This window comes from Macaca thibetana, chromosome 5, assembly GCF_024542745.1.
Source record: "Macaca thibetana thibetana isolate TM-01 chromosome 5, ASM2454274v1, whole genome shotgun sequence".
NCBI lineage: Eukaryota > Metazoa > Chordata > Mammalia > Primates > Cercopithecidae > Macaca > Macaca thibetana.
The window spans coordinates 137,413,371-137,426,599 of NC_065582.1; the positions used below are offsets into that span (position 1 = coordinate 137,413,371).

The window sequence follows — 13,229 nt, forward strand, 5'->3', positions numbered from 1 at the left end:
GAGAAGAGAAGCACGTAAAACAAAGCCTATAACCACATGCCTGTAACTCCATGCAAAATAGAAACGGAAACCCAGAGCGGGACCAGCAGAGACAGCAAGTCTGCCCACTGGGAAAGGTAAGCAGAGCTGTGACTGAACATCAGATGAAGCTCTGAGCTGTCAGGCAGCTTAATGCATTGTCTGGGCTCAAGTCCTAAATCTGTGCACTTTTGTCTAATTCTAGGTTACTGTCTTTAGTAAATCTAGGTTATTTATTCCCAACTCTAAGATCAAAGTTCTAACCCATTTAACAGACACTGCCTTCAAAGATACAACAAAAGTCTTGAAACTGAGGAATCTGACAATCCAAATCTTCCATTAAAGCAGAGGATCTCCCATTATTGTCCAATAAGTATTCATTAAGCTCTTACTACCTACTACATGTAGGGCATTGAACTTGGTGATTGAGATGAAAGCTTACAAAATTAGTTTTGTGGAGAGAAACTGAAAAACCCTAGTTCCTAACTTCATTAATATGGGAATTTTTAAAATCATCTTCCTATTTTGTATTCCCCCAAAATTCATTTGTTGAAGCTCTAACCCCCAGTGTGGCTATATTTGGAGATGGGTCTTCCTAGGAAATAATGAATGTGAAATGAGGTCATGAGTGGGGAGGCCTGATCCTACAGGATTAATGACTTTATAAGAAGAGACACCAGAGAGCTCACTCTCTCTCTACAGGCACAACCCAAGGAAAGGCCATGAGGGCACATGGCAAGAAGACAGTTATCTGCAACCCAAGGGGACAGTCCTCACCAGACGCCAACTCTGCTGGCACCTTAATCTTGGTCTTAGAATCTACAGAACAGAAAGAAAATTAATTTCTGTTGTTTAGACCATCCAGTCTATGGTATTTTGTTATGTCACAGAGTATTAAATTCATATATAAATAAATATATATTATATATGATATCATATTTTCATATATACTTTATATATATATACTCTGCCATCCCATTCTCCTAAGGAGAGGTAATAAAGGTTTCAGAGCCCAACAATGAGCTATTATGGGCACCAGTTACTATAAATACCACTGTTCCTTGGTTCCCAACATTTTTTACAACTTGAAATTATACCTATTTCAGCCTATATGAAAAGTCGTTTTCTAGAATTTCTGATATCTCATTTAAACAATTGCTTTAACAAATATTTAAACAGAAACAGTGTTTTCAATCTTAGATATAAAATACCATACAAAACTCACCCTTCAGCACCTTCAGTCCTACTGTAACACTTTGGAAACACCAAATTATAGTCAAGCTATCTATTCCACAGCTATTTGGGCATGTGATGTGCCTTTTAGAGTTTCTGAGTTAGTGGCATAACCGAAACAATCTTAGCATCTCAAGGGCCTCCTTGGCCCACCTCAGTAAGCATATGGCTCCATGGAGTTGTCCAAGAACCAGCAAAGGTCACTATTTTACTAAGTAATGTCCAAAGTGCTTACTAGGGATTCACAGATCCTTACAAGATTTTTTCTCTTCCCTGCCTGCCCACACACTCTCTCCTTCCCTCCTCACTGCCCCTCACCCCACTCCAACCCAACCCTTTCCAGCCACACTAGCCTCACTTTTCCTCAAACACATGCAGCACTCCTGCATTGGGGTCTTTGCACTAGCTCAGCCCTCTACCAGGAAGTATCTTCTGCCAGGTGGCCAAATGGCTCCCTCTTTGCAATCTTGGTTGAAATGTCATCTTCTCAGTAAGACCTACCCAGTTCCCTACTTACAATCGCACCCCACCTCTATATTCTGGAAGCTCCTTCCTCTGCTTAGTTTTTCCCACTACCCTCGTCATCTTCTAAAATAGATCATCCAGGAATTATTTATCATGATTTTTGTCTGTCCTCCCTCCACCAGCATAGGGATCCTTCTCTGTTTTGTTTACAGCTTTATCCCTATTGCCTGGCATCCATTCTGCTGGATCAATACTTGTTGAATGGCAAATGGGGTCTAGAGCAAGAGAAACTAACAATTTGCTTTCACTGGACTGTAACTTATAACCGAACAAGCCATATCCCCACTGGGAAAGGAGCTGACTCCATGATTCTATACCATCCCAGAAAGCAACTATTTTCTCTCATAAATGTAGGCCACAGATCTTAGAAGATAAGGTTATTTACAGAGTGATCCATTAATGTCAGCCCCTATCTTTAGGCAGGCGATGCCAAGATGCCTTTGGGTGATGAACTGCACTATATGGACCCTTCTCTAAGGGTCAGAGAAGTCTGTCCTAGGAGCCCACACCAGGGCTCCCCACATTGTCCCCAGGATGGCAGTTAGGGGGCTCAAATCAAATATCTCCAGACAGATTCCGTCCTAACAGGAGAACCCTTGAGTGTTTCAGGGAAGGTCTCCAGCATGTTCCCTCTGTGGAAGAAGTTTGTATGTAGAGGAACCTCTGAATCGACCCACTGTGTACATCATCTACTACCACCTGCCATACTCACATCACTTCTGTCACTCTACTCCAGCCTCACTGGCCTTCTCGATCTTGCCCCACAACGTCCAGCATCCTCCTCTCAAACTTTCCCTGCCTCCCCTGCCTGAAGTGCTCTTCCTCCGGGTATACACAGGTGGGGTCCCTCCTTCCACTTGAGGTGCTGCCCAGAAGTCACTCCAGCATACCCTGCCCACTCTTTATAACCTACCACAGCCACCCCCAGCACACCCTACCTTCTCACCTGGATTTATTATTTTTCTTTCACCATGCGTATCTCCACCTGTCATAGCCTGTCATTTCTTGTCTGCTTATTTTATGTCTCCTTCCATTGCAATGTAAGTTCTATGACAGTCAAGGATTTTGTTTTTTTCCTATTGTATTCCCACTCCTGAGAACAATACCCAGTACATAAAGAGGATTTAGAAAATACTTATTGGATAAATGAATGAATGAATGAATGAATGAATGAATGAATGAATGAATGGTTAGTCCCTCTTTTTTGGTATTAAACTGCTCCTTGCTTTATTGATACAAATACTGCCTTCAAAACTGATTTGTATGGTTACATATTTGAATTTTAAAATCTCAGCTGTATTATTTTGGATCACATATGTATGTATACAGTCATGTGTCACTTAACAACAAGAATACATTCTAAGAAATGTGTCATAGGTGGTTTCATCATTGTGTGGACACCATAGAGCACACTTATACCAGCCTGGATGGTATAGCCTACTACACACCTAAGCTATATGGTATGGCCTATTGCTCCTAGGCTACAAACCTGTACTGCATGTGACTGTACTGAATATTGTAGACAACTGTAATACCATGGTATTTGTGTATCTAAACATAGAAAAGGTACAGTAAAAGTATGATATTATATCTTATAAACTACCATTGTAGATGTGGTCTGTTGTTGACTGAAGATATCATTAAGCAGCACATGACTGTATGTATCCAAATGTATATTATCCAAGTATATCATACACACACATATGCATGTATATGATATACTTGGATTATATTTTTATGTGGAATGATTTTTTAATATAATTTATCTAGAGATCTCACTACAGTATAGTAATGGCCCCATCAAATTAGTTAACTTACCCAGGATTATTGATTAGAAGCTGGCAAGCCTGGAACTCAAGCCCAGGACTTTCTCATCCAATGGTCTATGATGTTTCCACTAAACCATACATTCAAAAATGGTGCCATTCCTCACATGTGTTGACAGTTACATATTCACCTTGCTTAATAGCCTACACAGTATCCTCTTACACAATTAAGCTTAATTTGCTAAGCTATTTCTACTTTTGTAAATTATGAGACTATGCCTTGAAAAAGATGTTAAACTGTATAGTCAAATCAATGTTTATAAAAAGCAACAAAAATTAATTGCTTCCATAAAGTTGTTTTTTCTTTTCAGATAGACCCAAAAGATTGCAGCAATAATAGATTAAAAACAAAATCAAACCCCTGTGCTCACCTTATCAGTCCTCGATACATAATGTATTCACACCATCTGTCATGATCAGTGCTGTCAATATCCTAGTAAAGAGCAGAGAGGAGAATGTTTAAAACATAAAAAACAAAGCTCTATTCCACATTGCCAAAAAATGTGTTACCTACATGATAAATATCTCTTTGTACATGCTGTTTTCTCTTCCTGGCTCCTACTGATCTTTTTTGGTCCAAATTATTTGCTCATTCTACATATATTTATTGAGCACCTGCTATGTGCCCAACTAGCTTCTGTACTACATGCTGAGAAAACAAAGAGGAAGGAGGTCTGGAGAGTGACTTAGGTAAATCAGCGATTACAACACAGACCCTGGCTCCTGGCAGCTTTCCAAGCCTCTCATCCCCAACAGCACTGACCGCACCTTCATTGGTCATCCTGTACAGTACTTTACACACACTAGCTATGCCATCATGCCAGGTATCTGTTTCTATGTCTCCATCCTCCCACTCCTGCACAGAGGGACTCTTAATCACTTTTGGCCACTTGGCACTTAGCATAAAACCTGGTGTTGAGCAGGTGCTCCATCTGTGTTTGTTAAATTGAATCATGGAAATAAGAACATTTGGGGAGCAATCATGAGTCTTTTTGATGTTGAGAGCTTGGGACCAGGGTTATTATTCATCAAAGAAAGAGAACAGAAACATATTCTTTTCTATCATGTGTTGGGAAACTATAAATATGAGGCATTTATTCTGAAGAAAGAAATCTCCATTTTCTTCTTTTTAAATACCTTATATATAAAAAAATATACCTGATTTTTCACCACTTCTGAATTTTACTGTTAACATTTAATTAAAAACACATTTTTAAATCACTAAAAGAATACACCACCATTTATTATATAATTCTTTATTTTTTTCTTAAGCTTAGTGGTAGACACATGGATGTCTATTAATCAACCTTTATTGTTGTTTAGAGTACACACATGCATATACCTTTTGTATACATAAAAATTATAATAAATTTTTTAAATTAAATTTAAAATGTTAATGAAGAAAATAAAGAAGCACTGTTCTGGTTTGTCTTGGGAAGATAGAAAACTTTAGCTGTAGTATGGGGAATAATAAACAATAAATCTATTTAACTATCATTTTGTTTATTCGATTTTTTAAAGATGCTGTAAGTCTTGCAAAAAAAATAAAAAAATAAAGATGCTGTAAAGTTTTAATACTGCAGGATTTAAATACTCATTTCTTTAAGAGAAAAATCTGTTCGTCCAAGCATTAATGATTAAAACTCTTCTCCACATTAATAAACTTCCCCCTAAAGAAAGCAATATAAGAATCCACCGTTAATTTTGACACAGCTTTTGACCACGACAGTGGAAATCAAGAGAGGATTAGATGAAAATCAAATCAAATTCTTCTTAACACCATGTATATCCTTCACACACACATGCACATGCACACACACAATGTAAGAATGCCCTCATTAGGATGCAATTTTTACTTAGACTTGCCAAATTTCATCTTGTCTAATATTCCTTTGTGATTTATAGACCATATACTTACACATTTCTCTTATTTTATTTTTGACATACAGCCAGACACACATAATATATGTCATGTAAGTCTGAGGGCTTTGCAGACGTTATCTTCTATTTCATTCTCAAACAACCCTATGATTCCACAGATACCGCTCTCACCACATTTCAGATATGGAACTTGAGGCCCAGAAAGGCTAAGTAACTTGCCCCAAGGTCACACAGCTGGTAAATGCAGCATCATCTAGGCTAATAAATAATGACAGACCATGAGAAGAGAGAGAGGTCCAGCACCAGGGCCCAGACACATGTGTGGGGCTATCTTAGACCCTCCTGCCATAAGTAAGCCATCAGCTGACTACACAGGAGAACCCAGGCAAGAACAGAAAACCACCCAGTCAACCCAAAGAATCATGAGAATATTCAGTTGTTACAGTTTTAAGTCACTATGTTTTGAGGTGGTTTGTTACATAGAGGTGGTTTGTTACATAGTGATAAACAACTGATACAGTCTCTGTGAGTACACACTTTCCAGGTTTTCCTCTTCTGAACTCTCCTTACTCCCTTTCCTGAAATAATCGGTCTTCTCTTCCTTCACCTACACCCCCATGATGGCCACATTCAATGTGGCTTCATTGGGGCTTTATTTGGTCTTCCTTTTGCACTTCTCTAATTCTAGCACTCTAATTTGCACTTCTCTAATTGCTAGCAATATCACCCACTTCCACGGCTTCAACGCTTCCCTACATGGTGGCCACCCCTTAATCTATAACTCTAGTTCTCACTGCCCTGCTGAATTCCAGATCTGTATATGCACCTGCCTATTGGACATCTCTATTAATGTTCCACAGATGCCTCAAACTCAGCCCAAAGCTGAACTTATCTTCTTTGTAAAACGTTTCTTCCTTTTGTATTCTCTACAAAAATAAATGTCAGTATCATAATCCCTCTGGCCAGAGTCAGAAATCAAGGATCCACCTGTGGCTCCAAGGCTAAGTCATACAAGGCAATATAGGCTTTTTATTTTTCTCTTGGGATACTCACTATTGGGAGCCAGCTGCAAGGAAGAGAGGAAGCCCAAGTAGCCCATGGTGAGGAACCCGGGTCCCCAGGCCAAAGCACCAATTTGCCACCTGTGAATTATCTACTGAGTAGATCCTCCAGTCCCTAGTTGACCCTCCTAGCTGATCCTGCATGGAGCAGACATGAGCTATCCTCATTGAGCCCTGTCCGAACTCCAGATTCGTGAGCAAATAGATGACCGCTGTTGTTTTAACACTCTAATTTCTGCCTATCCAAAAAAAATGCAGAGACTAAATCATCTTCCTAATATCTGCCTTGCCCTTCTTCCAAAATTGTAGTATTTTTAGCTGTGAATATGGCCATCAGGACTAAACATTGCACCTCTCAACTTTCTGTACAGCAAGGTATGTCCATTAGACTAAATTTATGTCAGTGAAATATAAGTAGAAGTGTTAGAGATCAGTTTCTGGATTTTGCCTTTAGAAGGGACTGGCATATGCTCTTGGCCCCTTCTTTATCCCTTCCTCTATCCTGCTAGCTACAACCTAAAGGCTGCTGTTTGGAAATATAGGCCTTGTCAAATGGAAGCACACGATAGAACACAGATTCCAAACACCACAGAGTGCCATTCCAGTGCTGATTCACCTGCCCAGACTTTTACATAAAGAAATATGGTCTCTGTTATTTTCTGTCACATGCAGATAACTCTCATCATGGCATGCTCTCTTTCACCTGTCTTCCAAGCTCTGTAAATAATGTTACACCCTAAGAAGATTTAAGTAGTAAAATCAACATAAGATGGATAAGCTTTTTTCTCTGCAGATATTATCTCAAGACATGAGATAAAACAGAATGAAAGGAACCAAGACATCTGCCTAGGGCATAACTAAATATAACAATCATATTTTGCATTCTAAATTAATTCATTTGGCATTATAGTATATATATATATCATATATATACATTTTATATATATATATATATCAATCTTCTGGGAATTTATTTGTGTGGCAGTTCCCAAGAACATTATTATATTCTGGTACACTGACAAATTCAAGTGTTTTAGACCTGAAAATGTAGAGTAATTCAGTGTCATCTGCTGTGGCCCTGTTGGCTGATTAGCCATTCTCTCTGTGAGACATTTCATTTTGTCTTTTACTCTCAATGCCATAATTAACTTTCTTTTTTTATTTTATTTATTTATTTATTTACATTTTTTTGAGACGGAGTCTTACTCTGTCGCCCAGGCTGGAGTGCAGTGGTGCAATCTCGGCTCACTGCAAGCTCCACCTCTCAGGTTCATGCCATTCTTCTGCCTCAGCCTCCCGAGTAGCTGGGACTATAGGCACCCATCACCACGCCTGGCTAATTTTTGTATTTTTAGTAGAGACAGGGTTTCACCGTGTTAGCCAGGATGGTCTCAATCTCCTGACCTCGTGATCCGCCCGCCTCGGCCTACCAAAGTGCTAGAATTACAGGCATGAGCCATCATGCCCAAACCCATAATTAACTTTCATAATGTGGCAGATTGTGTTTTCTAAACATGGCTACAATAAAATCTCACTTCCCATTAGTATTCTTATCATGTGGTTTTTATATTGCTCCCATCAAGAGTTTAATGTGATCAGACTTGTGATGACACCGGGAGTAAGAGTATATGACTTATAAAGCTATGCCATACAAAGCAATATAGGCTTTTTCTGGTTCTCTAGGGATACTCATTATTGAAAGTCAGCCAACATGCAGGAAGGAAGCCCAAGTAGCCCATGGCGAGGAACCAGGATCCCAAGCCTAAAGCACAACTTGCGACGTATAAATCTACTGTGAAGTAGATCCTCTAGTCCTTGGTTGAGCCACCTAGCTGACCCTGCATGGGACAGAGATGAGCTACCCCCATTGAGCCCTGTCCGCATTGCAGATTTATGAGCAAATAGAAGATTGCTGCTGTTTTAAGCTCGTATGTTTTGTGGTGATTTTCTATGCAGCAGTAGATACTCAGACTGCGCATTAAATTGTTAGGTGAGGTTGATTTTTTAAAAAACATGAAAGAAAAAGAAGTATTTTACTTAATAAATTATAAATCCTATTAAGATTATGTTACCTTCACATTGCCATGTTCAGTGAGCTGTAGATAATCTCTGGAGCCAGGTGCTGAAGTGATATATCCCAGAAATATCACTTGATTTGAGCTACTTTTCAGTAGTTTTGAAACAGCAATAGCCTGCAGTTTCCTGTCGAGGTCATCTCTAAAAAATGTAAAAATATGACTCTTTATAGTATTTGTAAAACAATCTTTAAAAAGTCTTAGTTACCTCAAAGATGATCTGCACATAGTGAACAAGCCCAGAGTCGTTCCTACTCGGGCAAATGTCTTAATGTTATACAAATGAACAAGACATAGATACAGTGCTTCAAATGAGTAGGCAGACAGACATTTGGCTGAGAACATGACCTTTCTTCACAAATCATTTGGAGTCCAGTCAATTTAAAGATCAACTCTAAATACAGCATTTGTTCAACTTTTCATCAGAAGAAATTAAATCAATAATGTGAGAACTCACCATCAGTATTACAGCTAAAGAACTAGTAGTTTAAAAAAGTAAAAAGAGCCAAGAATACTGGTAAGATGAAGAATCCTGACATTTGCAGAGCCCATCAGGCTTATGTAACCTAAGCTCCTTCAACTGAACACTACTTTCTTTTTTTTTTTTTTTTTTTTTTTTGTGAGACGGAGTCTCACACTGTCACATGGGTTGGAGTGCAATGGCACAATCTCAGCTCACTGGAACCTCCACCTCCTGGGTTCATGCAATTCTCCTGCCTCAGCTTCCTGAGTAGCTGGCATGACAGGCACACACCACCATGCACGACTTAATTTTTGTATTTTTAGTAGAGACAGGGTTTTCCATGTTGGGCAAGCTGGTCTTGAACTCCTGGCCTCAAGCAATCCACCCACCTTGTTTCCCAAAATACTGAGATTACAGGCGTGACCCACTGCCCAGCCCAACTGAACACTTTCTGAAAGCCTTCTTAACTCTCCTGCTCAAACACCGGCCAAACATGGTGCTTTTATTATGCTAAGCACTGTAAACCTATAACTGAGATACTTAGGTGGGTACATCTAGCTCCTGGGGAGTTTAGAGTCAGTCTGTTTGGGGGAAAATAGGACATCATATTTTACATGATCCAGCCAGGAAAACAGAAACACCCTAGATGTTTCAAACAAAGTGAATTTAATATAGGGAATTGGTTAGCCAGGTGATGGGAAGCCAGATAGGAGTCAATTATGCAATCAGAGATTAACAACAATAAGAAACCAGTACCACCTCTACAGCTACAGGGAAAACAAGAGGAGGTGATATTATCAGAGTCCAGAAGCCAGCACTGACTAGTGCGAGATGTATCAATGGAGGAGGCTTCCCAGAGGAACTGGGACCATTCAGAGAAGAACTGGAGCCACAGAAGAGACTCAACTCCTCCCATAGACACCAGAGGAAGCAGAGAGAGAAGGAGAGAAATACACTCTCTTCTCTACTCCCTCCAACCTTGCACTAGTGCCTCCCATTGGCTAAACCTACCCAGAAGCCAGAAGGCAAGGGACTGTGAGAAATGCAGTTCTCTGCAATGCATAGCTGAGAGTAAGAGCAAGGAATGGAGCCCAGAACAGATAGGAAGTAGACAAACAGGGTATTTACATAGAAAGGTAGCTAATACATGAGTGTTAAGGGAGAAAATGACAAAGAAAATAGAAGATCACCAAGCACTGAGAAGACTGGAGAAACCTTGTTGAGTTAGGATCTCAAGACAGGACTGAGTTGGATAAATTTGTGTAGACAGCTGAGGGCTATTAAAAGATGTCTCAAGAAATAAAAGAGTGAAAAGAATGGCCATTTGTTAAACCCCTTTGCTACTGAATTCTCACAACAGAAGGCAGGTGGTAGCTCTATTTTCAAATGAGGCTAATATGCCTATGGTTATTCTTCATCTCCCCTGCCCACATTCATCCTCTGTCTTTCTCTATGCCCTAGGAGGCTGACCCCTGCAGATTTCACCTCCTGGACTTCCTTCTTTCCTGGTTTCAAGTTAGGTTTGGCCAATTGGAGGCACCACAGGAGATTAAAATGTGGGAGAAAAGCAACATTCTGGGATTCCTTCCCCAGTCCCTCTGGCAGTAGCTGCATTCTATGCTAGGTGGTCCCTTGTCCTGGTTCTGGGTCTCACTGGGCTCTGGGAACACTGTTTTCTCTGCCTATTCCTTCAGCCCTAAGGCAGGCACTGTTATGGGTGTCTGAGTGCCTCGGCCTCTCTTATTTGTTCCATGGGTCCCTCCAGCATCTTGTTAAGTAGTTCTTTCATTAGGTCTGCAGGGAATTCTGTTCCATCTGATACCTACAACTAGGATTCAAATTCAGGTCTAGAAAATTCCAAAGCCACTGAACCACAGGAAGTGTTTTCAATCCAACATATTTTAGTAACATCTAACTGGAAGTAATCTGTGAATTTGGTTTTACATTTTCTCAGGAGATAAATCTTACCTAGTGAGAGTAATAAAAGTTAAAAGTATATATATGTGTATAAGGAAAGAGGGCAAGACAGAAAGAAAGAGACAGAGCTCACATATGCTTTATGTTTTCTTACCTGTTAATATTTTGTCAGTCCAATAACCCTATAAAGTAAGCTGGAAAAGGGAATTTTATCCCATTTTCAGAGACACGAGAACTGGAACTTACCAAGGTTTACCTGCAATGGAACGAAACCTAGAACACAGTTTTGGTTCTTTGTCACATAGTGTCAGACTATGGATTCTGTGTTCTCTCCTCTTTGTTTATGATGCATGTTATAGATTTCTTTAAATGGCGATTAGTGGCTCAGTTAATTACCTAAAATAATATCAATTTTCGTTAGGGTGTTTGCCTGTGTGACTTCTAAAAAATGCTGCCATTTCCTATTTAGTGGTTATAAAAGATGTACTTATGTAGTCAGTACTTTTTAAAATCTTTTGAATCAGCTAATAACATGCACAAGCATTAGGAATTATTCATTCCTAATAGGATTTTCACATTTATATGCCATAATCACTGGAAAATTAAATCTCTAAATATTTTTTCACAGTAAGAATTTGTGTATTTAGTACTGTAGAAAACAAAGACAAATAAAACATGTAGTGATCGCGTCACAAATTATTCAAGGTGTTAACTTTCCTATGTCACTTTTGGGGAGGCTACAGTGTACCAGACAGTAATTCTGGGGGGTGGCTCAGAGCAGTGGTTCCTAAAGCAAAGACAAAGTCTAGTCATGTGCGTGGGACATGTCAGATGCTTGATTCATGTTTGATAAATGAATTATTTTTTAAGCTGCCCAATATACCTTATATTCACAGTTGTCTGATTTGGTTTAGTAACGGCCATGTTAATTGAGCACTTACTACATTCATGTACATTGTATGAGGTACTATGGGCACAAGAACCCCACGAAATAGGTAGGATTATTGCCCCTGATTTGCAGTTGAGAAAATTAAAGCTCGAGGTAGTTAAGTAACTCAGCAAAGGATACACAACTAGTTAAAGAATTAGGATTCAAACAGGATTGTCTGATTCCAGGTTCTGGAATCCCATGCTCTTAATCATTAAACTACACTGCCTTCATCCCTGGAGTTATGTATCCTCAATAAGTGTTCACTATTATTGTTACTGCTATTGTTGTTGTCATTATTATTGAATCAAATGAGCAAGACAGCAAGTAAAGGATATGGTGTTATCCAGAGAACTTTAAGTATGTGGTTAACAGAAAGTGAGAAAAGGCAATCCTTCCCTCCTCTTTTTCAAGCGCATTCCTAGGGCTCTCTTTTAGCTTTCTCTTCCTTTTCAAACCTATTCTTCACATTTTGGGATACATTGGAGAGAGTTAAAGGGGACGGGGGAAAAAGGCAAAGGAAAAATGGAAGGAGTTCAACTGTTTCTTAGGTTGAGAACTTGCAACCTTTAAACAAGAAAGTACCTTTTTTAAAAAAAGATAAACCCAATGTTAAGTACAACATAAGGTCATGGGAATGATTTCTGAATGTCTGTACTTCCTACATGAAAATCACTGGGAGGAACAGAAAGCATTTCTTCAAACAGCTTTTTTAAGAGATACGAACCATCTATATCATCCATCCTCCAAACACTCCTCTGATTTCTAAGGAGGTAAGCAAGAGTCTGGTTCATGAATGGTTCATATTAATTATATTTGGAAGGTTTATTTATATTATTTATTATCTGACCTATTTAAGAAAATATTCAAATATGCTTTCACAGATTCACATAATAGTATTAGAAACAGTGAGGTAACCAGGGAAATAAGAGTGGCAGACACATCAATTTGTTTAAATAAAACATACTACAATAATGTTGTTTTCCAAAAGTATGTCACTTTAAAGTTCTGTGGCCTCTTGTGTCATTAATGCAGGCAAAGCTTGCATGTGAATGTCATAGCACATAGCTCTTTACATTCATGTTTAAATTATTGTGGTTTGGTATGGTAGAGTATAAGTTATATACTTTTATGTTTGCTTTTACAATATATTGCTGGGATTATTCATGATTTATTCAGTACTGTCACTGGTTGTAAATGTTATTCTTTGGTGGTAAAACTCATTCCCCACTCTTCATGTTGCTTGTAGAGGGACTTCCTTAGAAAACCACCATTGGCCTCTCTCCCCATTCTTTACTTTTG

General features: G+C 39.0%; 2 protein-coding genes across 2 annotated transcripts in view; one reads left to right on the forward strand and one right to left on the reverse strand.

Annotated features, from left to right (window-relative positions):
- The window catches only part of OCIAD2 (OCIA domain containing 2), a 1,147,735-nt gene that overhangs the window by 990,785 nt on the left and 143,721 nt on the right, over window positions 1-13,229 (forward strand). The window lies entirely within an intron of this gene.
- The window catches only part of CWH43 (cell wall biogenesis 43 C-terminal homolog), a 95,952-nt gene that overhangs the window by 30,508 nt on the left and 52,215 nt on the right, over window positions 1-13,229 (reverse strand). Inside the window, exons 13-14 of the mRNA XM_050790205.1 lie at window positions 8,617-8,761; window positions 3,974-4,035 (exon numbers count right to left, since the gene is read on the reverse strand). Coding sequence (XP_050646162.1) covers window positions 3,974-4,035; window positions 8,617-8,761 — 207 coding nt within the window. The remainder of the gene's footprint in view (window positions 1-3,973; window positions 4,036-8,616; window positions 8,762-13,229) is intronic.